The sequence below is a fragment of the Pleurodeles waltl genome, chromosome 9 (genome assembly GCF_031143425.1).
Source record: "Pleurodeles waltl isolate 20211129_DDA chromosome 9, aPleWal1.hap1.20221129, whole genome shotgun sequence".
Lineage (NCBI taxonomy): Eukaryota > Metazoa > Chordata > Amphibia > Caudata > Salamandridae > Pleurodeles > Pleurodeles waltl.
Genome location: NC_090448.1, coordinates 876,208,125 through 876,236,049, shown reverse-complemented (window position 1 = coordinate 876,236,049; position 27,925 = coordinate 876,208,125). Strand labels below are relative to the sequence as shown.

General features: G+C 44.1%; 1 protein-coding gene across 1 annotated transcript in view; it reads left to right on the top strand.

The window, feature by feature from the left end:
* The first annotated feature begins 14,165 nt into the window (after window positions 1-14,165).
* The window catches only part of CALM1 (calmodulin 1), a 37,265-nt gene continuing 23,505 nt past the window's right edge, over window positions 14,166-27,925 (top strand). Inside the window, exons 1-3 of the mRNA XM_069208188.1 lie at window positions 14,166-14,312; window positions 24,195-24,225; window positions 24,863-25,006. Of these exons, the coding sequence (XP_069064289.1) occupies window positions 14,310-14,312; window positions 24,195-24,225; window positions 24,863-25,006 (178 nt within the window). The 5' untranslated portion in view covers window positions 14,166-14,309. The remainder of the gene's footprint in view (window positions 14,313-24,194; window positions 24,226-24,862; window positions 25,007-27,925) is intronic.

Genomic DNA, 27,925 nt, shown 5'->3' with positions numbered 1-27,925 from the left:
AAGCACCACCCAGACTCGCCACCTTCTTCCATTTTCCGGTATTCTTTATGGCGAGACAGACAACAGTTTCGAGCGACCCGTTTTGTGTTGGACATCGTCGTGGGATACCACCTGTGAGCAAATAGTAGCGCTTGATGCGAGGCCTAGTCCGTTTTAAGCGTTGCAAGGGAAACCGTGGCGCCGGGTGTGGGATTCGGTCAGTCAGTCTGTCTGGTCAGATGTGGGAAACGGAAGTAAATCCCACCCCACCACATTTGCTTGATAATTGATGTCGGTTCTGGATCGCCCACTAGCGGCAATGAATTACTGTTTAGGGATAAACTGTGCGGTGTGAAGTGACGTGTCCTGTTTATGGAAAAGAGACCAAAGTGGTCCGTTGGAAGGCTAATGTGCCGCCGCCCTATATCGTTTCGTCCTATAAGAAACGTGGCGAGACTTACAACTCGTTAAGCATCTATTTGCACCAGTATCTGAATTGACCACCCGACTCTCTTCACCCTGGTGTAGCCATGCCGGAGGCTTGTTTCCTGTTTTTTACGGCTACATAGGTATATGAGTTTACAAGATGAGCAGTAAAATCGTTTTCACCTGTCATGACCCCGTTTCATGACGTGGTATCTTGTGGTCACTGGGTGTGATGATTTGACTTTAACGTTATTCGCCGACTTTAGTCTTATTTTCTTTCCCCAATGAAATAACACAATTAATAAGTGTTGGCTTTCTTGTAAAACTTGTCGGTATTTAGATGACATGTCCGTTTTTCGAGTAAGGAAAGAGGTACGCATGATCTGCAATCCACGTGGTTACCATAGCTTAGGAAATATTTAAAAAGCCTAGTTATATTGGTGCTTGTTCATAGTCACTGCCGAGGCACATAATTTAGTAGCAATGGGCTATGTTGGGATGGAAGCGACTAGGGTGTGGTTTCCGCCGTTTTTTCGAACTTTTAATGACCTGCGATTAAAGATCTGGTTACAACACTTACAGCATTACATTGTGCCACAGATACCTCAGCTTTTTTATAGCCTATGGACAAAATGCGGTACTCGTAGATTTTCTCTACGGCTCTGAGTATATCTTGAGAGGCCTCTGAATACCATATTTATGTAGTGGGCTGCTGTCATTGGTTTGGCACTTTGCGTTATGAGAACTGACCACAACCTACATGAGTAGTTGGATAGTATTGTCATGGCATATTTAATGTGCGAAAAGTTGACGTGTAACTGAACGGTTTTGACTATCATTCTTGTGTAACAACCATGAACAAGCACTCTGTGGGATCACACTGAACGACTGTTTTCTAGAAAATTAGTCATGTGTTACTGCTATGAGTTGAGTTAAATCAGAGGATGGTAGCGGCGTGCAATGTCTCAAATGTGAATCTTTAGGTGGTCAGCGCAGTACTGGTAAGTTTTTAAAGTGGGTGCAGTGCAAACCAGTATATTCATAGAAACTTGTCCAATCAAAGTAAGTTAAAGATCAAGGTTTCTGTGGGAGAAGGATGAGCACATGGCTAGAATGTATACCCAATCTTTTTGTAATTTTTATTGACAATCATTTGAAAGAACGTTTGACATAAATCTTTCACATGCATCAAAAAAGATTCCTTCCTAAGGAACTTTATAGTTAGGCCAGACTGCGACAAACCGGACTTTAGAATTACAAATGGTAACCTGTAACGGACAGATTCTCCCCCGCCACCCCGTTAGTGACCTATATGAGAAGTTCACAGAATTTCGAGTATCCCACCATCTGAGTCTCCCATGCTGATATTAAGTCAATGGAGAGGGTTACGGTGCTCGATGAAGAGCAAAGTAGGTTGCAGCGGGCCTGTGATCAAAAAAATTAAAGGAGCAGAGTGAGCTTCTGTTCCTCTGGGAGAAAGTAAGGAGTAAAGTAATACTAGTGTCTGCTTGGGTATCTGAGGGTCTCTATGTAGAGTCGTCCACCCTGTTGCCAATGTATCAGGAGGGTGCAAGGTATTCAGCTATGCTAGTCTAGCTTGCCCCTGTGCTGGTTTTTCCAAATCACTAATTCATCCCAGAGATACAAGTCCTCGTTACAGGAGGTCTGACTTCTGTTGCAATCTTCTTCTAGGAGAGTCTGGGATACACGCCTATCAGGCTCCCATAGTAGTAACCTTGGGTTTCCCAGTGACCTGTGAGCATGGTCTCCATTGTATTCCAAAACTCTCCATGTTTGGGACAAGAACACATAGCGCAGTGGCCGTCTGAAGGGGTTTGACGGCACCGAGGGCAGTCAGATCGAACCCTTGTGTAAGCAAATGCTGAATTGTATGCATTTGAAACTGGTGTTTTTAGAGAGCCTACAGGGATAACTTACGTCCCGCTGCCATTCTTTGTTCGAGTCTCGCATTGCAGTGGTGCTCCAATGCTCCCCGAGAGGTTGTAGGGAAATGTCAACGTGTTTCTGTGTTGCCTTTGTAGATAGCTAAACTAACCTATTGAAGGCATACATAATATTGTTATTGATGGGGATGCTGCAATGATCTTACAACAGGAGTTCTTAATTATGTTTTTATAATGGCTAAAGAAAAGACAACTTAAATTTGTTTAAAAATGAGTCACACGTTCTAGTTAGTACACTGTTCTGAACACCTGCAAATACATTTATGAATCTATAAGTGAATGATGGAGCGATAAGCTTTACTAGTGGGCGAGAATGAATCTTCTCTCATGATGATTAACCTAAACAAACATATTCGTAGTAGGTCCATACCCTAACTCAAAACTGCCCAACACAGACCTCATGTTTGTGTCAATGATTGCAGCTTTTTTCCTTTTTGCGGATGGTTGAATGTTTTAGTGTATTTTTGCATTGCCTATTATGTTCCAAAACTACGACTGGAATTTGTATCCTTTGCTTCCTGCATAAGGATCTAGCAAATAGGTAAGAGACTGGATTTCCTTCTAACCTTTTGTTTACTTCTCAGGTGAGAGTTGGTCATGGAGAAACTGTTAGTAGTGGTACTAAAGGTAGAACTGTGAGTTCAAGCTAGGTCTGGGCTAGTCACATCCCCACCATTGTCCATAGAATCTCAAAGCTGTTTTATATACTGCTTCTGTTCCAGTTTCTTTCAATAGTGACATGGCTGATACATTAATACACTAGATTAATACTATTAATATATTTGAATGCTGTTTGCCACAAGATTTCACTGACTTTGTCATTGTGGCCACCCATTGCATAATGGTGCCTAACATTAAGGTAACATTCTCCTGGGCGTAGTGGTGGTTGTGGCAGTATATTTGTAATTATTGTCCGTTTGTGGACATCCAAGGGTTCTTGTTTCTAAGATTGTGGCCATCATGGCCACAACAGTCTGTAGCACATACCTCGAATTATAGTGGTAGTTCATGACTTGTAAGGGTAGCCTGCGTGACATTCTGGCACCCACCCTGTTAAAATACTTGGCTGACAGTGTTAGTAATTTCTAGTGTATTGTGAGCAACCACGGAAGGAGGATGATTTAAAGGCACAATTGTAAAAAATAAATACTTTTGAACGAATTAAAAGAGAGCTCTGAATAGGAATGTGTTGCTCACATGGGCACCTGCACGTCATCAAAAAATAGAAAGGTTCCATTCTATCTCCTGTCATCTTCATCCTTTATGCGGAACCACTTAGTGTGGTACTCCCAGATCAAAGCTTCAAGATTCAGCAAAATGCGAATGACACACAACTCTTCTCTTCTGTGTTAAACAGTCTGCGCCTCAAGTATGCTTGCACATCATCAGGACGTGGACGACAAGCCAGGCAACCAGAATTCCTGTTATTTATCAAGAACAATATACAAAACACAGTACAAAGCTCACCCAATGGCCTGCACCTTGCAATCTTTGAACTACAGTTTTTACTGAATGCTAAATTACTTGGATTCACCCTGGACACCAAACTACCCCCTCAAGGAACACATTGCCAAAAAATACAAAGACCCCTGGTACCAGCTCTGTTTTAAAGAAACTGTTTCTTTTCAGAAAGGGACCTCAAAACCACTGAAGCCCCTGCTCTCATACCTGGATGGTGATACCGTTCTACTTCATGACCATTCAAACTCTGGCACCCTTCAGGAGCATCCTACATGCTGCAGAACACCTCATCTGAAAAAATATAATCACATTGCCTCCATCGTGATGGAACTCAGTTGGCTCCCCATGCTGGCCTGCACCAGCATCATTTACAAATCTGTCATGATTGGCACCTCAGCTTATTGTAAAAACCAGCTCACCAGTGTTCACTATATCCATAGCCAAAAAACTCAATCAGACTGCAGACTAAGGGCCAGATGTAGCAAAAGGTTTTACCTATTCTATGTCTATGGGAAAATATGTTAGTACATATGGCCCAAAGTGTAGTTTAAAAAAAAAAAAAAAATCCTTTCCAGTTGCTCACCTAGGTTATAGAACAACCTGTATCCACCAGGACTGCCCCAGTGTTGCTCCAATTTAGGAATGAGTTGATTCACTTCTTTATGGAACACTTCATAATGCATTAACATCCCACAACTCTACTTCCTTTCCTATTACCCGTTGACTTTATGCTGCTCTTTCATCATGTACAGCGCTCTGTTGTCTTTTTGTTAGGTTTGTGTTTATACAGATACCTTACCTTACATATGTGTAACATACAAAGAGCAACTTCGGAACCGGTGTCAATGTCCAGCTCTGCGATGCTACATGCACTGAAGTCGTGGACCCCATTGAATATGTCAACTGTGACCTGCATCCCAGACCCAATGCTGCTGCAGTGTCTCTGAAGTCTCGCCACAGTGTGAGTCCTGAATGCTGTGACACCCGACCACAACTCCGTCACAACACCCGTGGTGTGATTGTGACCCCACAAATTTGACTCATCTCATCTTGACTGTCTGGATTCATGGAACCTGTAGGGTCATAAAGACCTGACCCCTAACCACTGACACTGCATCACCTCCTCTGCAACCATTAGGAACAGATACCTCTCCTCCCTTGGCTAGCAGTAAAGAACTGACGCCTCACCTCCCCAGTAGCAGTAAGGAACAGATGCCGCACCTGCTCCATGCAATGTCTTTGTTTCCTCATTGTTTTTTCCAAGGTACTGTACCTAGGGTCAATGCAACCCCATGACTGGCCCTGCACTTCCTCGTACTTGGCGTCCGACTGATGGAAACAACTCCATCAAGATGCTGTGATAGCCTCAGTTGGAGCAATTGTGTTTCTAAGCGCTTTACTGAGTCTTACTGTTTGAAAATTTGAATCTTTACTTGTGTGTGTTGGATTTTTGTCATTTTGATCTTGTTCTACTCCAATAAATATTGATTATTTTTCTAAACTGGTGTGGAGTGCTTTTGTGGTTTTTTTTTTTTTTTTTTTTACTGTGTACAAATATTTTATACACTGCCTCTGAGCTAAGCCTGATGGCGCGTGCAAACCTACCAGGCTGTGAGCACAGGTTATTTTAGCTGTGTGGCTCCCTTACCCTTATTTGAGTGAGGGTTCCTACTTGGACAGGGCATAAACCACTGCCAACTGGAGATCCCCTTTCTAACAGACTGGAACGGCAGGCCTTAATGAAGCAGGACTGAAATACAGGTTCAGATTGGATCAAAATACAGGTGAAGAAGTTAACAAAGAAAACTGTGCTGTGATGCAACACATAGTCTTCTCAGCAGCCTTGCATACCTAAAAGACAGGAAGTGAACATGTGGACCAGGAAACAGAAAAGGCAATTCTGGATTGCTAAACAATCCCAAAATATGTATAAGAAGCTATTTTGCTGATTTCTGTTGGCAAAAGGTAAATCCTTATGTGGCATACTATGCAGCACACAAGGCCCTCTGATATAGTCAGTACCTTGTCTGTTGCCTTGCACACACCAAACATTGTTACATCGAGGAACATCAAGCTGCACACAGTCTATATGAGTCCACTGTTACCTCACTGCAGCCAGAAACCAGGGACTACATGGGACAGTGGAAACTCCTTCAAGTGTGTGTGGAACAGCCAGGAACTCAGCAAGTGTAGGAACACGCCTGTATCAATTATCCACCTTGGAGGAAAAAAATGCTTTTCCCATGGAGAAAAAAATGAAACGTTAAGTCAACTGATGCTCCCACAGTCTTTCCACGTGCATGAGTGCACGTATACTTTTACACATGCAGTAAAAGCTTCAGCATTTGAGTGAAAAGTAGTCATAGTTAAAAAGATTTTTCAAGGAGTACTAATTGGAAATAGTGACTGACTCGGATTCCTTGGCATCATTTTCACACTTTGTGAAATAAATCAAAAACATACTTCAAATGTTAAAGGAAACCAACATGATTACATTTAGCTCTCTGAAAGAGCTCATATTGGCAGTTTGTCAAAAGTACACTTAAAAAGAGTGGACTTCGGGTCATACCCTTTCACTGTGATATTTTTGCTCTCGCTCTCTCTATATATGTGTGTGTGTGTATAATTTTTTATTTTTATTTTTTATGGTTTGTCATTGTCTGGATCAGCTTTCCACTAATGCCATGCTATTTTGAGGATGGTAACATTTACCATATGTCTCTGTTAGGTTTTTGTGATATCTCATGCAGTCCTTTTCTTAGACCTAAAATTCGGTATGATGTGTAACTTTTAATTGACATTGTCGTCTTTGATGCATTTACTTTGCTAACATTTTAATTGCTGTTCTATAGCTTTTTTGCTTAGGCTGTGCTTGCTGTTTGTGTAACTTAACCTGCAGTGAAAACACTGCTGTTCATTATTTGCCTCGTTGCATTCATTCTGTTTTACTTTGCTGGCTTGAGGGGTACTGGAGTTTTCTGCAGCAGTCTCCCTATGATGACTTGCGTCAAAAGAAAAGTGTGTATCGGTTTGCGAGTATTAATGATAGATCCCTTTTGAAGAGCTCAGTACAGCTGTGATGTAAGTGTTAGAATGTGGTGAAGTGAATGCAGGTGTAGAATGTTGAGTTGGCGGTTACACATAGATGACTAAAGATGTGGAACACATAGCTCTGTGTATGGTACCCGGGCTGGGAAGGACGCTGGAGATGAAATAGGGGATAAGTAACCTGAACATCTATAGTACTGTGCCAAAGAGTTTGGTGTGGTCCAAGGAAACTGCTTGTGCGTGCCAGATGGGCCTTCTTTTGATGTATGTTGAATGAAAACACAACTCCAGCCGTTGTAAAGCACTCAAGATAAAGAAGCTTTGATGAGAAGTCTACGCATCGTTGGTCAAGAACCTACGGGCAGAGCCATATAGAATGGTACTGCATTACTACGCAATATAAAGCTATACAGTAAACGGAGTAATAATTCTAAAGGTAGCCACAAACGGGTTCAGAAAAGAGCGCTAGCTCACAGAACAATTGATAAAGCATATTGTCCTTAAATTTAACAAAGCAGCGAACCAAAGAACTATTTCACCTCAGTGATGGGTGAGGAGAAGCACAAGGGTTGTGCTTACTGATGAACTGTCCAATACTTCCATTGGCACACCACCAAAGCTGCCAGGTGGTGGCTCAGCACAACTCTGAAAGTCTCCAGAAAGTATAGTGCTCCAATGAAGACTCAAGAAAGGGGTCACAGTTCCACAGACTATCCAAGATGACTGGGAGGGGGTTGTGGTCAGCACTTCACAAGGCCTCAGCGATGGTATACATGAACAAATTCACCGACATAGCCAAGTGGACTTGGAAAGAACGCAAGTCGCAGTGTTGGCCAATCCTGTGAATAGTTACACTCCTGCCACCTTCCTGAAACCACCACCACCATTCGACTCCGCCAAAAAGTAAAATACTGGCGATGGATGACCTGCTTGGATAGAGACCTTTGATTTTATTGATGCACTAGAAGAAACAAATAAAGATTATCAAGTAGCTGAAGAATCTTGCTGGTGATTGTGTAAAAAGAACTTTAAAGAAAATGCTGCGGACTGATGAAAGTACATACTGTCAAATTAAAAAAGCTTTGAATCTAAAGTTAAATCCAGTGCTGAGTGTAGACTGCAAAATTGTATATTTTCAGTCAAGAATGACAGTGACACCGTATACTACTTTGTTGAGAGACTGGATACGCTCATCAAACACTGTAGATTCAATGAATTTAGTGATGAAGAAGCAATAAGTCTCAGCTATGGACAGATGCCTATTGGATCATTCAAATGACATGATGAGAGAAACTCGAAGTCTGGAGAAAGTTCTCATAGCTGCCAGTGCTTAAAAGCGTGTTGATCGACAAGCTGCTGAAATGGAGGCCAAGTGTGCCCAAAGTGATTGAGTCAAGAAACTGAAAAGCAAGAATAAACACAAAGCTGAAAATGATGTCACTGAAGAAAAAGAAGTTGTGTTTCAGGTACTGATTGTTGTTTCCACACGAAGGTAAATGTCCCGCCTTTTGGACTGATATGCAAACGATGTGGTAAGGAGAACCATTGTATAACTGTTTGCAAGGCAAATGAAAAAGTGTGTGCATCACGGCAAGACAACAACATAGCGGACTGAGTGTTCCAGTAGTGATGTTTGACGCAGGTCTTCAAGGCTTTTTTCTGGGACGCGGAGCAGGGGTAGGTTATCCACACAAGTGGGTTGACTATACAAGCCTGGACCACTGATGCTTATCTCTATCCCGATGGGGCCCATCCTTAAATACAAGGAGGGTTTTTGTGGTACGAAGAAATCCCGCATTGGGTTATACCATGTGGATCAGGTACTTTTTTTTTTTTTGGTCCTGGTTATTCGCACCGATCTTAACAGACATTTTTTGCGAGAAACATGTTGACCCCGATGATAGAAGTATAGTTAGTTCTGTACTCTGACTCTCCACATTCCCCTAATTCAGGGACTGACAGTTTTTTTGTTTCTGAGGGTGGACTAGACATTACTTCTAATCCTTACCCACACTCTGTTTTTAATCATGACAGGGGTCTGGGTTGATTAAATACGATATTTCCAGACCTCTAGCCATTTTTATTTTCACATACCCATATACCAATCCCACATACTAGCACTCCGCTACCTGCATTCTTTACACTCAAAAGATCTCTAGCAAAGAAGCCCCCACGAGGGGCCAGTCGGGCATTGCAGTGCTGGCCTGATGAGGAGCAAAAGCCCGGTGATGAAGCGTGTCACCATTTGGTGAGTGAGGGCTCTTGTTCTAATAAGAGTAGACTCTATTACTTACTGTTTACATTGGTACTAGTCTATTGGCTGGAACTGTGTACTTCTGGTTTTTTGGTCTTCACGGCTAAGCAACATCAGTTGAAACTGACACCAAACTAAGTCGCTCATCATCTTAATCGTGTTAAAATGTGTATTTGCATCAAGTGAAAGTGAAGAAAATTATTGTTAAATGTCTGTTTACCTTGGAAAAAATGCACCCATGTTGGACTGGCAGCATGTAAAGAAAAATACTAGTCGAATAAAAATCGACATGAAATGGCATTTTTCCATAACTTTCGTTATCGACAGTGATGCATCGATAAATATTATGCCTGAAGAGAAATATAATGAACTATCTCTATTGTCAAGACTGATGCCATTGAAAACTAAATGTACACCTGACCTGCATTGATACCTTTGAAAAGTAAAGGTTAATTCACAGTGACTATGAAACACAGGAAAACAAAAGTACCAGCACCCATCCATGTTCTTCAAATTATGGCATCAAATGCGTGGTTACTCTGTTTCAGCAGGGCTGCTAATATGGGATGGATCTTAGTGAACCACAACCTGAATGCTCATTGCAAATAGTAAGTCTGTTCCCTTTGTTTCATGGGTTAGGAAAACTTAAAACCATGAAAGTACAACTGCATATTAATGAGGATGTCCGTCCTGTTGCTCCTACACAAACAAAGTGCATTTTGTTTATAAGAAACTGTTGAAAAGGAACTTGAATCATTAGTCAGGCATGAAACCACTGAGCGTTCTACTGGTCCAACGCCATGGGCTTCTCCCATAGTGGTAGTCCCTAAAATAGGCAGTGAAGGAGCTGAACGCATATGCGTGGACATGCGTCAAGCGAACAAGGCAATTGAAAGAACGACATCAAAGTCCGTTAATTGCTTACATGATGATACAACAGAATGGTGCAAATGTCTTACCTTGCCATATCATCAGTTGGAACTTGAGGAGTATTGTAGGTAAATTACCCCTTTTCTATGCGTATTTAGTCTGTTTCGATACTAGACACTCAGTTTTGGTTTGTCAACGGTGGCAGAGATTGTTCAAGATGTCATTTGACGTATCATAGTGTCATGAATGCTTTCAACTGAAGCGATGACTTCGTTTTCGGAACTACACAGAAGGAGCATAATAAAGCTCTCAGAAAAGTGTTTACTTGTGATGTAGGTTTACCTCTGATTGCTGAGAAATGTGAATTCAATAAGACTGAGCTAAAATTCTTTGGCCATATCTTTTCTAATTCAGACATGAGACCAGATCCAGTCAAAGTGCAAGCACTCAACTGCCAGTCCCACACAAGAGGTTTCCATGTTACGCTCATTCCTTGGCGTGGCCGGTTACTTTTCCAGATACTTACAGCACTTTGCCACCGTGAGTGTTCCATTGAGAGAGTTGACGAAGGTTTCATTTCACTGGTCAAATGAATGCTTGTAAAGTTTTTTTAATAGAATCAAATTAGCTATTGAAAATGGTACATAAACAGCATATTTTGATCAAAAGCTACATACAGATGTGGTGGTTGATGCTAGTCTGGTAGGGTTAGGCACAATCCTTGCACATCACAACGGACACCCAAATGCTCAGACATATTGTGGCAAATGCAAACAAGTTTGTTCAAGACTGGACATGCTGCTTCAGAACCTGAAAAAGAGAGTTTAGAAGTGGTGTGGGCATGTGAACATTTCCATGTGCTCCTATATGGAAAATCTTTTATGCTTGTGACAAATCATTGAGCATTGCTGACCATCTTTGAGAATCCAAAAGGCAAGATGCCTCCATGCATTAAACATAGGGGTCTACGGTTACAAAAGTAAAACTACGCAATTGTGCATTATGCTGGGAAAGATCACTCTGCTGACTATTCCAAAGTGCCTATACAGTGTGTAGGTAACCCTACTAAGATGACCGAAGCCTACATAAATGTCATTGTGAAATCCAATATGCCTGCTGCCATTTCATATGAACAAACTATCACTGACTTGAGTCAAGATACTGACCCATTAAACTGAAAGACATTACTATCCAAAAGTCATGGAACCAACATACTCCGCCTCTTACCAATGACCGTGAATAGCAGCAGTTTAAAAATGTCAAAGATGAACTGTCGGTGACACAGAAGGCATTACCCTGAAGAGTTTGAGACTTGTCATTTTGGAGATTCTGTGACAAGAGATAACTTAAGTGGCCCAAGAAAGACATTGTGGAATTGTTGCCACAAAACAAGCTCTCTGAGTTCAATGAGGAAACCAAACTCGTTCGGTCATTGAAAACTACTCAACACCCTATAAGTATGTCAGTTGCAAAAGCATGTATGGGAAAGAATTGCTGTTAGTTTTTTTTTTTTTTTTTTTTTTTGGTCCGCTTGTCACTGGACATCACCTGATGATGATGATGATGATGATTACGTTTGCGGATGAATACTTGTTCTCCATCAATAGACAATCTCTCATCCATCACTCAGGGAAGAGTTGTTGAAAGATTAGATGGCATCTTTGCGACATGGGGCATTCCAGCAATTTTAAAATCTGACAGTGACGCACCTTTCAATGGTTGAGAATTTGGAGACTTTCTCAATCTGCTTAATGAGAAGCATCAGAATAGCACACTTCTTTGGCTAAAAGCTAGTATCCTTGTTAAACGTTTTAGGAGTACATTAAAAAAAAAAAAAATGTTCAGCGTGCTGAATTAGAAAAGCTCGACTTCAAGATTGTCTTGAATTCAACCCTACGAGCTTATAGTTCAACTTCTCACATGATCACAGGTGAAAGTTATGCAACGTTGATGCTTGGGAGAGCAATGAATACCAAGCCACCTCAATGGACCAACACATGATCGAGAACTGTAGAAGAAACTTTTACAAAAGACTTGGATCATAAAAAGAAAATGAAGTCCTATGCAGACTTGAGATGACACACAAAAGCCATGGTCTTCACAACAGGAGATTGGACAAGCACTCCACAGCTGAGAAAACGTAAGCCTGATGCTCCATTTGATGCCAAGCTATTTGTGTGGTAACCAGCAATGGACACATGGTGACTGCCCAACATCCAGGGAAATCCATTACGCGAGATCTCTTGCGTTTCAGACAGGTGGCTCATCACTCGTCGGATCTGATGTCAATGTAAAGACAGGTTCAAATAGGACAGTTGGAAAACCAGAGACTGTAGTTGGTCCTACATTGCCAACACAGATCATGGACACTGCTGTTGGTGATTTCGCAGTTTCGGAAGATACGATTGGGAATGGTAATCAAAGTGCCAAGAAGGCGTATCGAAGAGCTGTGATTGTGTAGATGTTTGTTAAATAATAATATATATAATATAAAAAAAAATTTATTATTATTTTTTTTTTTACAGGGGGCTATGTAGCATTGTGTGAGTATAAATGACTGACTCCTTTTGGCGAAGTGAATGCAGGCTCAGAATATTCTGTTTGTGGTTACACGCAGACTAATAAAGACGTGTAATACATAGCTCCCTATGTGGTGTATTTTTCGGTAGGTACCCAGACAGTGAATGACACAAGTGTGGAGGGGCACCAAATTTGCTTTCGCCCTAGGGGTGTTCTGACCAAAGGCCAGCCCTGGCTGTCTTGGCAACATACTGTTGCACTTAAAACTTAAGTTCAGAGTAAAGACAACTGTGTGCCTAGTCTTATTTTTACAGATGCAATGAAAATAATGGTCGCTTGTCAAAACTTCTATGCAGTACGTTGCTGCATATCCCTTTTAAGGTCTCTGCTTACAAAACAAGTTTAGTCTTCCACCTGCCTTTCATAACACTTCATTGATGTTACATCATAATTCTACTGATGCAGTCTTTTCATAAGAGGGGCTCTTCACCTAGCTTCCTGTAGTCGAAGCTGTATTTTCCTTTTTGGGATTTTCTTTCTAAGGCAGGTGGGGACAACACTCACAATCGCTCAACTATTAACAAATGATTGTCCCCCTCCGGCTTCCCCCCAACCCCCCCTTTAAACAAAACAGGTCAGGTCTGTGGGCTCTACAGTGCTTGTTGTATCTGCTCGTAAGATGATTTTGTTTTAATGCAAGACTACCTGCGCCGCAGTTTCTCTGTATGAAGTGTGTTGCAATTTCTGCATGTGTTGCACTAAAAACTGCGCCATGCGCCGCGACGCTCAAAAATGAAAATGAAACATAGCAGGTCTGGCATTGTCATGCCAGCGTACTCAAGCTTTGGACACTAAATGCAGGACAGTAACATTTCCTTTACACAGGCTATTCGTTTTCAGGTGCAAGTGTGTGAAAATTATTGGGTTTTGCAATATTTTTTTAACAGATGCAATGGTTTTGTTTTTGTCTAGCGAGCTAAAGCCACATAGGTCTTCACTAAAAGGAAGCTACGATTTAGAGGAATAAGGATAACCTAAAAAAGGAGACATTTTTACAAAGCAAACTTGCGCAACATTAAAAAGCGAATTATGTTCTTCTTCTTTGAAGAAAAGTATATAGCTTAAGGTACACAAGCGTCTTGTGGGGCCGATGGATATACAACACATCACTCAGTCTTCGGCTATCCCTTCCTGTTTCAGAACGATCACGGCGATTGCGCATTGGCGAACACCAGAAAGTTAGTTTTCCCACTCTGCAGAACTCCCGCATTGACTACCGCGTTGCGTCCACTCCTCAAGCAGCTGACGTGCCCCGTCCACTGCCCCCATGGCAGCTAAGCTCGGTTCCCTCCCTGCCATCCAAGCCGCACCTCCTCTCCAGTCGAATTGCAGTGGGTCTGAGGCGTGGCCACACGCCGCAGTCAGGCGTGCAACGAGTGGGAGGGGCTACGGGCCGCAGTATAGAGGAGGAGGGCAGGGCGTGGCTTCTTGGCGCTCGGGCGGGGCGGTGAGACTGTCACAACGTCACAATCGGAGTGAGAGGTGGGCGGGACATGCGACACCGAAAGAAGGTCCAGGTTGGGTTGAACTGCTGGCGGAGGGATACCGTGGTATAATAGGACGGGCGAGCAGCCTGACGCTTCCGAGCACTCTGTGGAGCCGCTTCAGCCGGGAGGGTCGTTGCTTCGTGCGGATAGCAGAGCCGGCCGACCCACTCACAACCCTCCCCTTACGGGCCCCATTTACATCTGTTCACCGAAGACCTAAAGGACCTTTCTGCAACCACAATGGTAGGTAGACCATGTGCATTGACCCACTGATGGCCAGGGGCCCTTCGCGCGTGCTACTCCGTTGTTTTCATTTAACCTGTGGGGTTGTCCTCGTACAACGCGGCCTGTCCTCGTACAACGCGGCCAGTCCTCGTTTGAGGACTGTTCGTGTGGCTGTGGTGAACGGAGCTCATCGTGCCAGCTTGAGAGGACTGATCTGGAAAGTTCAGGTCGCGCGTATCAACATTATTAAGAAAAACTTGACCTTCCCCGGCGTATCGAATTGTTTTTTCTTCTAGAATTTAGTTAGTCTGCGTATCACATATGGATGCACCATTTGTGGATCCACAGCATTGGACGTGTGTATTTTAATCTGGTACAGAAGAAACCTCTGCAATGGTCTCGTGTCGAAAATCGTTGTGCATCAATCCGAATTGATGCGGGCGAGAATTGTCTAAACGTATTTTTCGGTGGACTTCAATTTTTCTGTTTGAATGAAGTGTGTCCTCAATTACATATTTTGAAATGGGCTTGCGTCTCTTCCACCTTAACCAGTGATGTTTCCTATCATCTCCCTTCTTTTTAATGCACACCGCAGTTTGATAAAAGTTTAAACCACTTCGCGTTAATTTTTCCCCCCTTTCCCGATGGTAATCGAGACCTCTTTTAAGGTAACGGGACATAATTTGATTCAATTTGTCTCAATTGTGTGGTTAGTTTAAATCACAGATTCGTTGCACCTGGCAACCTGATCCCATCCGGTTAGTTTTGTAAATCCCTTGCATATTCTAATTTATATGGCTTTACAGTTTATTTTGTTGTGGTTTTCTAAACGTTTTGCCTAAAAAAGCATTGTTTGTCGTAGAAGACACGATTGTGACACATGCTCGAGGTCTCGTTATAGGGAGGCACTTTACATTTTTTCGCAGCAGCGCGGTGTTATAGCAATAAAGTTGCTGGTGTGCTCGGCGATTTTAGTATAGACCCAGCTCATCATGACTCCAAAGCACCACCCAGATTCGCGACCTTCTTCCATTTTCCTGTAGTCTTTATGGCGAGACAGACAACAATTTCAAGCGATCTGCGTTATGTTGGACCCCGTCGTGGTATCACATGTGAGCAAATAGTAGCGCTTGATGCAAGGCCTAGTTCGTTTTAAGCGTTGCAAGGGAAACCGTGGCGCCGGGTGTGGGATCTTCGGTCAGCCAGTCTGTTTTTGGTCAGATGTGGAAAACGGAAATAAATCCCGCTCCTCATATTTCCTTTATAAATTATGTTGGTTCTTGGTCGCCCACTAGCGGCAATTAATGTTTTTCAGCTTCGGCACTCGGATGGTGGTCATACTAACGCGCGGGGCTCCTGCCGTGACATACTGTGTGACCTCAAATGCTTCCTCTCCGAGTTTTCTTGCTACGGATATGCAACGTCTGGTTTTGGTCTCTACATCGGTCGGTTGTAGTTGTTAGTGTTCTCGCTTTATCGTCTCCCTATCCACGGTTCCCTATCAACGGTTTAAAGCAGGACTGTTGCCGGGAATCCCCATCCATGGTCCTAACTTTAATTGTGATCCCCACATGGTGGGGTACTAGTTAATGCATTAAAATTTAATTGATATTCCAAAATGACTACTGACATTTGTATCCCTTGCTTCCTGCATAAGGATAAAGCAATAGGTATGGGAGTGGATTTGCTTCTAATCCTTGTTCAGGTTTGGTCATGGGGGAAATTGGTAGTAGAGGTATTAAAGGTAGAACTGTGTGCAAAATAGGTCTGGGCAAGTCACATCCCCACCATTGTCCACAGAATCTCAAAGCTGTTTTATATACTAATTTATCAATGTTGGCTTTTGATTAATGTGACAATGTTATGAATGTCTGATCCTTTGTTTACAGTCGGTGAGTCAGAGTACCAAACTCTTTTAATAACACGCATTGGCATGGCTTGGGGGCATCAAGATGGCTGTTGCACTAAGAATACCCTGGACACCCCCGTCATCTACAACGTTGCTGAGCCGTTGGCAGAATTCCGCCCCCCCCCCCCCCCCCCTTAATGACATCACTGCACAGTGGGACTCCAGCTCCCTATCTGAGCTTGCTTGTGAGAAGGTGAGGAAGAAACAAGCAACCAAGTGAAGCGGGCTGAGTGAGACCCCATAATACGGCGGACCTGTCTGCTTACTGAGGCCCGATTGACAAATGCAATTGGGGGGGGGGGGCTAAAATTGCAGCCTTACCCCCGACTGGATCTTTGTTGGCCCCCTCCCAAGCTCTCCTGATGGACATGTCCTCACCAATAGTGAGTGGCTGCACAGAAGGAATCCGTGGTGTTTGCCGTGCTGTCGCAACTGCCGCCACTGCTCTGCTCCTTGGGCTTCTGACGGGCAGCTGTGGCCTAATGTATCACGGATCACTGTAGACCTTATCCGCTTCCCTCCAGGGGCAAGAGGACGAGCGGCCAGTGGGGGCAGCGGGCCCTGCCTCCAGCGGTCGCTCCTGAAGATCTGTGCACTCCAGAAGGCCTCGCCCTTTCATTGTCGCCAGAGTTGAGAGCCCTGACCTGAGGAGGGAAAGCAAACCATGACAGCCTCTCACCTCACCTACTAGACAGACCTGAGGGAGACTGCCTGGGCCCCAGCCGTACACCAGATCCAGTCTCAAACGCCCGACTCCATCTCCCCCCCCCCCCCCCCCGTCCTTACGGGCTCACGACAGGGCCTGGCCCATGTACTTAGTGATGGTGCGGGCTGGACATAGGGAGACAAGTGGGTCCCGATTGGAAGGTAGTGCCCCCCCCCCCCCCCCCCCCCCCCCCATATCCCTGACTGCCCCTTGAGGAGGACCTGAACTAGACCAGGACGACTTGGGCCTCATCACTGGCACCCAGCAATAGGTGTCTAAAACATAGGGAGAGCACCTCAAGGCGGCTCCTACCTCTTCCTGCGATGCCTGCCCCACACATGCAACTCGATGGACTGACATTTAGCGCCTTGGGCAAGGATAAACCAGCAAGATCCCACTCCTCCGGGGCCATTATGGACCGCTTCATCACCTCTGCACGGACTCTGGATGGTGAGGCCACTTCACCCTTTGGCTGTGACTGATAAAATCCCACAAGCCATCCAGGTCACCCAGTTGCAGTGGAGACAAAAATTGGGGAGGTCAGGGTGGATATGTTCACCTGCACCAAGACCCTAAAAAATGCAAGTAGCCATCTTGCGGAAGCCATGGGGCGGATCTCCAAAATGGAGGGTGCTCAAACCATGGAATTCTTGGAACAGTGGTTCAGATCCTGGATTCCAGATGGCCCTTGTGTGGCGTAGAGCATGCCCACCTGTGTTCGCTGTGTGAGTTCTTGAACACCCTCCGATTGTCCCCGATTAAGTCTCCTGGGATTAATCCAACCCCCATGGGTCCCTTTACTGGTCTGTCTTGGAATGTGAACAGCATATTGAACCTGATCAAACGTTTGTTCGCAGTCAGGTATGCACAGAGATTTCACCCGTCTATCTGGCTATTAATAGAAACACATCTGTTGGGAACATACTGCCCCCTTTTTTAAGCCCGCTACAGTTTTTGACAGGGCATATCACACAGTTTTACCTGAGGATCCCGTGGGGTAGCGATACTCCTTAGACATGCCTTCCCTTTTGTACTTCAGCAATCGTGGATAGACCCTCCGGGCCGCCATCTTGCAATTACAGGCACACTGGAAGGTCGCCTCTTGAACCTCCTTACCAGATATGCTTCTGTCCCCCGCGCTATAATTCCTTCTTGGCAATATTCACCAAGTTAATGACAGCCCTTCCTCTCAATCTCACCATAATTGACAGCAACTTCAGTGCTGTTCTTGATGTCCACCACCCACAAAGTGTCAACGGGTCCCCCTTCCGCAATATGCTGCTCTAGTTCTGACTCCCTTTGGGTGGACGCCATGGGTCTGTGAGATGTGTGAAGGGCTTGGAACCCTCGGGCCCAGCAATAGACCCACATCTCAGCAGTACACCACTCTCAAGCATGTATCTCCTACCTGCTACTGACCTGCCCTCTGTTACACAGGTACAGACACTGCCCCAAGGGATCTTGGACCATGCACCCTTACTCCTCACCAGTGGGATCTCTGAACCCACATGCCACCCCCATGGCACTACTCTGGCCAACCATATGCAACAGGTTATCGGGACCCTGATCCACCTGGATCTATACCGACACAAAGCACTCAGGGCAATACAGAGCTTTTATGTCGTCCTTGCCCCAGCACCACTCCCTCCATGACCTTTTGACCTTAATGCTTATTGAGTTTGAGAGGGTGTTCGACACAGTGGACTGAGGCTATATGTTCCAGCTCTTGGAAAAAGATGGACTGCAGAACCCACTTTTGACGCCTGATAAAAATACACACAGCGGCTAGCTCAGGTACAGGTCAACTTAACAGTCTAATTCCTTCTGCGCCTGCCAGGGATGCCCATTTTCCCTGCTTCCTTTTGTGCTGGCTATAGACCCCTTGCACTCCTTCTGTGATGTGACTCTCGGGGCGGGGGCGCAATGTGGACCGGGTTGGGCTCTATACCAGTGGTTGCCAACCTTTTTCTCTGTGGACCCCCACTTTATAATTATTGGAATCCAGGGACTCCCCCTGCCCCCCCCCCCCCCCCCCCCCCCAATGAGTCATTGCTGAAAGATGTGGACCTAATCTGTTAATGTTGTTAAATTTTCTAAGCAGTCGCAGACCCCCTGAAGAGGCTTTGGGGACCCCCAGGGGTCCCCGGACCATCTGTTGAAAACCACTGCTCTATACCAACAGCGTCCTCGTATATCTCCAACCCAGATGCCCCTGCTGCCTACAGCTACTGCAACTCTTTGAAGCAATGGACCTGACCGATAACCCTGCCAAATCTCTCCTTGTGCCCCTGACCAACAATTGTGAAGCCATAGACTGGCAGACATTTCAATCTGGCAACTGAGCTTCCGCTTCCTGGGCCTTGGACGTCTCTCTTGCTTGGTCCCTTAATGTTTCCCCAATAGTCTGCAAATCCAAAGGAGACCTCAAAAAATGGCAACTGCTACCACTTAATGTCATGGGCCGTATTGCGCTTTATAAAATGATGGTATTGCCCTGCTTCTTGTAGCTTGTTCTAAAATTTTCCCACTCAATATAACCGCACGTTAGTTTAGAGAGATGCACTCACCGATAGGAGGCTTCTTTTTTTGGCATAAGTCAGTGACGACTAGCCATGACTACCTGCCAATGCGCTGTGTACAAAGTGGTCCCTGGGCATGTCTAATCATCAGCAGTAGTACTACCTGGTATCTCAGATGCTGGTCATCTATGACTGGCGAGGAAGGTAGACTTGGCTTATAGTCAGGAACTGGCCTGGTTGGACTTTCCCAGAGTCATGGATACGCTTTATGGTAGCCCCATCCCAGCCGACATCCCAGAAGTCACCAGTATGGTATTTCACAGCTGGAGGCTGGAACGGAGACACTCTGGGTGGTGGGAGAAAATCACTCAACATATCCTTTTATGGCATGGTACATGGTTCCGAGATTCTGCCACCCTTAAAGATTTCTTCCACTGGGATGCAATAGGAATTACCCTAGTTGGGGATATATGAGCAAGTACGAACGTGGTTTCCTTTCAGGACCCCTAAAAAAAACCTTTGAAATCCGCAACACCCAATTCCAGAAATGTCTACAACTGCGCCACACAGTGAGGGTTCACATTCCCATGGCATGTCCATTCCAGAGTTTAACCCTATGGAGGCAAATGTGATGATGGGGAACTGGACAGGAGCGGGGTCTCACAGATATACTGTTCCCTTATCCTAAATGCAACAGCTGAACTTGGATGCCTCAAATCCCAATAAGGAGGGCTTGCTTGAGTCTCTAGATGATGACTGGGTGGGATGCCTTGATGGCGCCCAGACCCATCACAATCTCCGCCAGGCTCTGGCTTGTCCAAACATACTACTTGTACTGTGCCAACCTCACCCCAGATAGACTATTTAGGGCTGGTCTTCACCCTGACTCAAAGTGTACCTGTTGCCCCCATTCCCCAGCTGATGTCTTCCATGTGGCCTGGATGTATCCGGTCATTGACCAATACTGGAAAAGGATTCAGTCTAAACTTGGGGAGACCCTGGGTCTCTCCCCTGTTAGTCCTCCTGGGTGGGGGGGGGGGGGGGGGGGTTTGGACGGTGAACGAAGGGATGGCAGGATTGAGAGACAAAAGATGTTCTTGAACACGGCTCTACTAGTAGCCAAGAGAGACATTGCTGCACAATGTAGGACCAGGCCATAAACATCTAGACTAGATTACTGCTTGCCAGAAAACTACAAACGGGAACCTGAAAACACCTGCATTATTTACACTACACACTTCAACATCCTGCTTATGTCAAGACATAGTTTTTATACTGTTAGGTGGATGCGTGTGTTGTCAGCAATTAAATAAATAAGCAAACATGTTCCACTGAAACACCGGCCTATCACCAGGGCCAACTTTAGCACTGCTGGCGTCTGGTGCAACACTCTACGCAACGTATCTGTCTGTCTACTCTACACCAGACTGCTCCGTGCAAATGCACTCTACCCCACTCTACTATGCACTACTGCATTCTTCACTACTGCACTATATACCAGTCCAGTCTAGGCCACTCCACAACTATTGTCTCTAAGCCACTGCACTCAACGTCACAAGTCTGTGCCACTGCACTCGATCCTGCACCAATTCACTCTAGTCTGAAACCGTCTGTTCTAGGTCACTGCACTTTCCACTAATGCACACTGCCACTGCACACTACGCCAACCTACTCTGCACCGCAGTTACGCCACTTCACTCTAGGCCACTGGAGAGCACTTTGCGACACACTCACCGTTGCTCCACTCTGCAACACACTCAGCCATTCCATGCCACTTTACTACACTTAATTCCACTCTGCCACTCCACTGTGCGACACGGCCACTCTGCCATTCCACACTCCATGCCACTTTGCTGTATGACAATCTACTCTCCTTTATGCCACTTCACAGCTCCACTTTGTGCAACCCCCTCTACTCTGCACAACACCCTCTACGCCACTCCACACCACTCTTCCACTCAACACCCTCTTTGCCACTACGTCACACTGGTCCACTCTGCTCACCTATGCCGCCACTCTGCCCGCTGCGCCCTGCTATTCCGCAAACAGCCACACTGGTGTGTAACATTTCTAAAATATATTGGCATAGTCAATAGCTGTTGCATAGGCAAGACCTAGTGGCTTTGCCAATGCTGGATTTGTTTCCACTGCACAAGGAGATACAGCATTAACATTAAGTGTTCACTTGAAATCGTTCAGCTCAACAGTGGCACATATTTTAGGTTAGAAGTGCAAGGAGACCTGCGAGTTATACTTTGTTATAAAAGCCCACTGCCTGCTCGAGTTCCTGCCATGACTGACTTTTGATGTGGTGCTCCTTTCTGTCATATCAACTTTTCACTTAGCAGAGTTTGTGAATGGACAGAGATGTTGACACAGTGTGCTTGCATGTTTTAGTTCTGCCTCGATCAATGGGTAAAAACTGAAGTCTGCATCTGCAGCTTTCACTGTGCACAAAATTAATCCTATGTATCACTTGAGCTGCACTTTACGTTTCTTGAAGATGTTTTGCCTTTGCTAAGACATATCGAAGGATTCGCCAGATCACTGCTGTACAAAGCAAATTCATTGCTCAGTAACTGCTCACAAGTCAATTAGAAACTCCTGTAAACTTCCAGGTCACCGCTTTGAATGCTGAAAGGTCAACACCCCCACGCCAACCACCAATATATTATCTGTCATGCCCTCTGTGTGGCTTACCTACCCCCATCCTCTGCAATTTTGCCCCTGTACATTGCTTCTCGCACCACCCTACGTCCTCCATGTTGCTGTCTCTCACCTGTGTTTGGTGAGAATATTTAGATCTGCTTCACCGGGAAGCAAAATGACCTACACGACTTTCGTATCAATTTCATCAGGGAACAAATACTTCGGTTCCAATTCTCCTGCCCTTCCAGAGATGCTGCAGAAGAGCATTGCATCATAATTTGTGTACGTTGCCTCCAAGCTATTTTTATCTGTCTATAGGCAAAGCGTATTGTGGGCCTCAGTGCTTTGTGAGACAAAAAAGGTTACACCAGTAAAGAGTTCGCCTCTAAAAATTATGTGGGCTAAGTAATTAAAGGCATGTGAACTACTGTCCTTCACTTGACACAGCATGCTGCCTGACCAGCGTTTAGGTGCCTCTTTGCAAGTTTTCTGCTATCACACAGACCATCACGTAACACATATCAGCCAGACTTATTGGCTTTGCATTTTTGCTAGCAGTATTATATAAATGAGAAACAGCAATTTTGTTGTAAATAATTGGAATTGGTAACTACATTTGGTACACATGTTAACCTCAGTATGTGTTCCCTGAAGAAAGGCCACCAACTGAATGAGCATATAATCTGAACACTGCCTGCCCACTGGCTCGCATTGCCTTCAGCCTACTTCCAGAGCTCTTGATCGTGCCCTGTTAAGAACACGTTTCTTCACCCAGAGCTCTTCCGGACACGTAAATGCACTTTTTCTGATGTGTACTATGCAAGCATTGGAAAACCCAATAGCACATTCCTTTTGGATTTGCCAATACTTAGTAAATTGCAATACTGCATTTTACCTATGCAGAGTTTACAAATTCAAAGCCTTTACTTACAGAAAATATGCAATGTTTATACAGTAACCTTTTGTTAAACCATTGGCAAAGCAAATGGGTCCCTAAAGCAAGACCTAATGGTTTTGGCAATTTTTATTTTTTATTAAAGATGCTTTTCCTCCTACAGCTCGGACACTGCTTTTTGCCTGTAGATGGTGGTATTCCCCAAGTCACAATTCATATTTTACTTGCCATACATTACTCGTCCCTAAAGTTATCAAAGTAGAGGTGTTATGAGGGGAGCTGTAACCCTCTTGGAGCATCCTTAAACTTTTTCTAGCTTCTTGATTTGCTGGCCATGTGTAATGCTGGCAGTCTCTTGTGCTGATGTTTGCAGAATCATACAAGCCTTTTTCCTGTATACTTTTGAGATGTTCAATGATCCGTTCCTGTGACAGTTGAGAATTTGGTTTAGTCCATTTAGTAATGGTATTGAGATGGGCTTTAACAGTCAGCCACTGAAACTGAGGTATCTCGTGTAACTGAGGCGAATGACGAGTAATTCTGATTAACCAGTAATTGAATGCTCCTATCCTTGTCAGTTCTTGCATTGCTGGCACCCGTCTCGTAGGCCTGTCTTACGCATAGTGTGAGATTGAGCATTTTCTACTAAGGGACTGGACTTAAAAACTTGATTATGCCGACATGGCTGTCCCTGAAGCGTGTTAAGATTAAAGTGAATGGAGTTCTCCTTGGAAGGATTATCTGTCTCCTTGTGTTAGGACTGACTCGTAAGATTAGCTCTGGTTAACGACTTTCAATACGTTTTTATATATTATTTCTCCATACTGTGTAATCTTACTCTCTCATTTTTCCAACCACCTTGTGGCATCTCCCTCAATGTGCGCTCCACTTCTCTGTTGTCCCATTCCTTGTCTTTGATAAATGAGGTTAGCAATTGGGCATTGAGTCCTTGATAATATCATTGATGTGGGATTAAGTTTGTGACACCTCAACCTTGAGTTTTCTTGCCTGTTATGTAACAATTACTCTATCAGGTTTAGATCTCTCAACAGTAGGGGTGTCCGCGTAGCTATTGTTACAAATTCGTTAGCGTGGACTTTACCGCCGACCCCACAGGAGTATTGCCCTCTCACCTCAAATTACTGGCTGTTTCATTCTTCTACAGTGTGTTTGAGTTATAAAGTGTACACATTTTTTACATATCTTACCTTTTTCTTCATAGGCTGACCAGCTCACAGAAGAGCAGATTGCTGGTAAGTGATTTGTCTTAAAAGCCCATCTTAACAACAACTGCAGCTAATGTTTTTTTATTTTTAAAATTAATTTGATGTAACAAGAAACTTAACTTCATCAGAACTTAAACGTTGATGGTTGTAGTAGATTTTTTTTGTGTGTGTCTGGGATATCTTGGGTAGCTTATTCCAGCAGTGCACTTATCCCTAAGCTTTTGCAAAGCCTGCATGATACTGGTGCACACGGGTATCTAATTATTATCGAATTATAATTGCTTAAGTGCAAAACACAAATATCAGAAGTATAAAAGTGAAGGGCCACAAGGCAGCTCTTCTCTTGTGGTGTCACTGCCACCTGCTGAGGTCTAGGGTTAGCTGTAAGTTTACGGGTGACCAGTAAGCTTATTTTGTATGTGTTAATTAAGAAATTCCAGCTCCTCACTGGCCTACCTGTGATGATGATATTATTATTAAAAAAAAAAAGAAATCTACTTCGCAGGGTCATGGGTTTTACCAAATTGTGTAATTCTGTCAAGATGCTGCACGTTTGTGATAAAAATTAAATTGTCTTGTATTTTAGTTTTCCTTTATTGTACAGTTTTGTACTAAAACAGTGGGGTGTGCCTTATTGAAATTTTGTTAATCTATTTTCTTACAGAATTCAAGGAAGCTTTCTCTCTATTTGACAAGGATGGTGATGGTACCATTACAACAAAAGAACTTGGAACTGTCATGCGATCGCTTGGTCAAAATCCGACCGAGGCGGAATTGCAGGATATGATCAATGAGGTAGATGCTGACGGTAGGTGCTGGTGAAATCTTTGAGGCACTTCAATTTACATTTTTCTAATTAGCTTTGTTTCTGTGTATTTATACTTTTATTTAATTACATGCGTTGCTCATTATGCTCTGCTCAGCATTCCTGTTTATCACCCTTTTGTGTTTTGTTTTATTTATTTTTATAATCTGCATTTTCAAATCATTTGGAAAGGTAATTCTGTCCATCGGTTTAAGCGCGCCCCCCTGCAGAAGAAACACTCTTCTAAAATTGATGGATGTTGTATTTGTTCTTAATTTCTGCAGACCTATTTCCTACTCTTAAGCTGAAATGTCTGCTGCTCTATCTGTTATCTGTTCATACATTTTTTTTCTTGAGCGGCAGCCATTTACAATACCTGGACTTCTGAAACATCTGACACCTTGCCCACTGTAAGCATATACTCAAGTTGTTCACTTATCAAAAAAGACCTGTTGCTCCCCTGGAGTTATACTTCAGGATTAGAGAAAGTAGTTTTTCCTCTTAAGAAAAACTTAGATTATTTTTTTATATATATCAGATGCTGCTATGGATGTTTATCAGTTTTTGTCAGCTGACTTTTGACTACTAGTCAGGGACTGAGTATTCTCCCAAAAATTGCCCTCTATCCCTCTTTTCGATCTCCTTGAGGCACATACTATGAAGAATCATCTGGGGGAGCGGGGGGAGCTGTACTGGACGTGGGCTGCCTTGGAGCAACTAGATTGAGCTGTCTGGTTAGCTTAATGTTGGCGCTGATCACCAGGTCTAATGAAGACAATTCAATTCTGGAATTTGTTGATGTTTTTAATTGGGTAGATTGTGATTGTTAGTTTAGTGTTATTTGGATGTTGGTGAATCTGGACTCCCCATGCTGGGATTAAGGACCAGTGCTCGGATTAGTTCTTGTTTTGAAGGACCTTGTGGAACCTCTGTATGAAAATGTCATGCCAGTTTGATTTTTATGGTAATTATTTTGTTACATGTAGCCTGCTAGCTTTCTAAGGTTTTAATATTTGATCATTGCAGGTACAGCCTCCTTGGTTTTGAAGTCTAATCTTTGTGAAGATTAGAGTATTCTGAAAAAGGTTTTGCTGTGTGAGGTGATGTTAGAGATGCTTGCAACTGGACGACTTATTTCAGTTTCAAAAGGGAAGTCATGGGTGTAGCAATACTTAGTCTAGACTGTACCTGCTTTTTTGGTCCTGGGCTCAGCAGCCTTCTAGGGAAACCTACCAAACCCAGACACTTCTGAAAACTAGACACCCGAGGGAGTCCAGTGAGGTGTGACTTGCGTGGATCCCCCTATGTTTTCTTACCTAGAATGCCCATCAAACCTCAAATTTTAGCTAAAAAATCAAAATGTTCACACATTTCTGTGTGGGATCACCGCACTGGGACACATTTCATACCACCCAATGTTCCCCTCAGTCTCCCGATAAAAATGATACCTCATTTGTGTAGGTGGGCCAAGTGCTTGTGAAAGGGAACAGCCAAAAACATGTCGATATTGAGGGGGAACAAAGGGGGTCCAAAAGGGCAGTTTGCAAAAAAACATTTTTAGGCTGACCAGTGCAGCAGAATTTTTATCGGTATAGATAAGACAATGCTGGGTAGTAAGAATTTTGTGGATTTCTGCAGATTCCGGAAGGTTCCATCACAAAAACGTGGGAAAAATGTGTGATTTCCAGCACAGTTGGAGGCTTGCAGGGGATTGTGGGTACAAAAAATGGTGCGGGGTGCATGTGAAACACAGCAGTCTGGAATCACCCAGATGTTTAGTTTTCAGATGTGTATAGGTTTTGTGGATTTTTCTACATGGCAGCGTCCCAAAGTGCAGCCCTCACCATTCCAAGTGGGACGGTTTTGAGAATAAGCCAAGTTCTCATGGCCCAAATGTAAAACTAAAACCCAAAATAATCAAATGCCTTTTTGCTTGCTGTGGGATAAAATGTTTGAGTGCGGGGAGAGCTGAAAGACTGTTACCCCCCTCAGTTGAGGTGGGGGCATAACCAGACCAATACTGGTTGGTAGCCACCACCCCAATATATAATATATATATTTTTTTTTTAACTCCCTGGCATCTAGTAGACTTTCTGCCCCACCCCCCTAATTAAAATAGGCTTATCTGCGCCCCCCCCCCTTGCCTTGGGGGCAGATTGGCCTCATAAAAATAGGCCTAAATGTAATTTGCCCCCTAGGCCTAAGGGGTCGCTCCCCACCTCTTTGAGAAAAAAAAACTCCCTGGTGCCTAGAGGTTTCTGTCCCCGTCCCCCCCCCCCACCCCAGAGCGACCCTTGCCCAAGGGGGCGCTCCCTTATGCCAATTTGAAAATAAATCCCTGGTGTCTAGTGGGCGTTTCAAAAGCTGGATTGCTTTACAATCCGGCTTTTGAAACGCTGAGAGAGACTGCAAAGGGAAGGAAATTAATTTCCTTCCCTTTGAAGCCTCTCCGACCTCCTCCACGAGATCGGAATAGAAATGCTAGCGCTCCCCCCGGGTGCAGGACGAAGTGATCTTGTCCAAGGCAACCGGGAACCGGTGCCTTGGACGAGATCAACTCGTCCAAGGCACAGAAGGGGTTAAATTCAGTAACTGGTTGATTGTTTACAATGCCCAGCCATGTTTATCAAATTGGAAGTACCATCTACACCCCAGAGATAGTTTCCTTAGGGAGATTTGAAATTACTGGGGTGAGATGTTAATTGAGTAGGTAGGCGTTTTCCTTTTTAGGTCGAGCATAGCAGCACACATGTGCTGCTTTTCCGCTGTGTTGGTATGTATCTGGGCTTTTAACAACTCCCACCTCACTCCCATCACTATCAATCGTTCGTGGGCCTGCCCTTCAAAAATCCTTTGACATTGGTAAATGGTTTACGTTTGACCCTCCTTGTGGAGGTTTTGTTACCTCCTTGGCTATTGCCC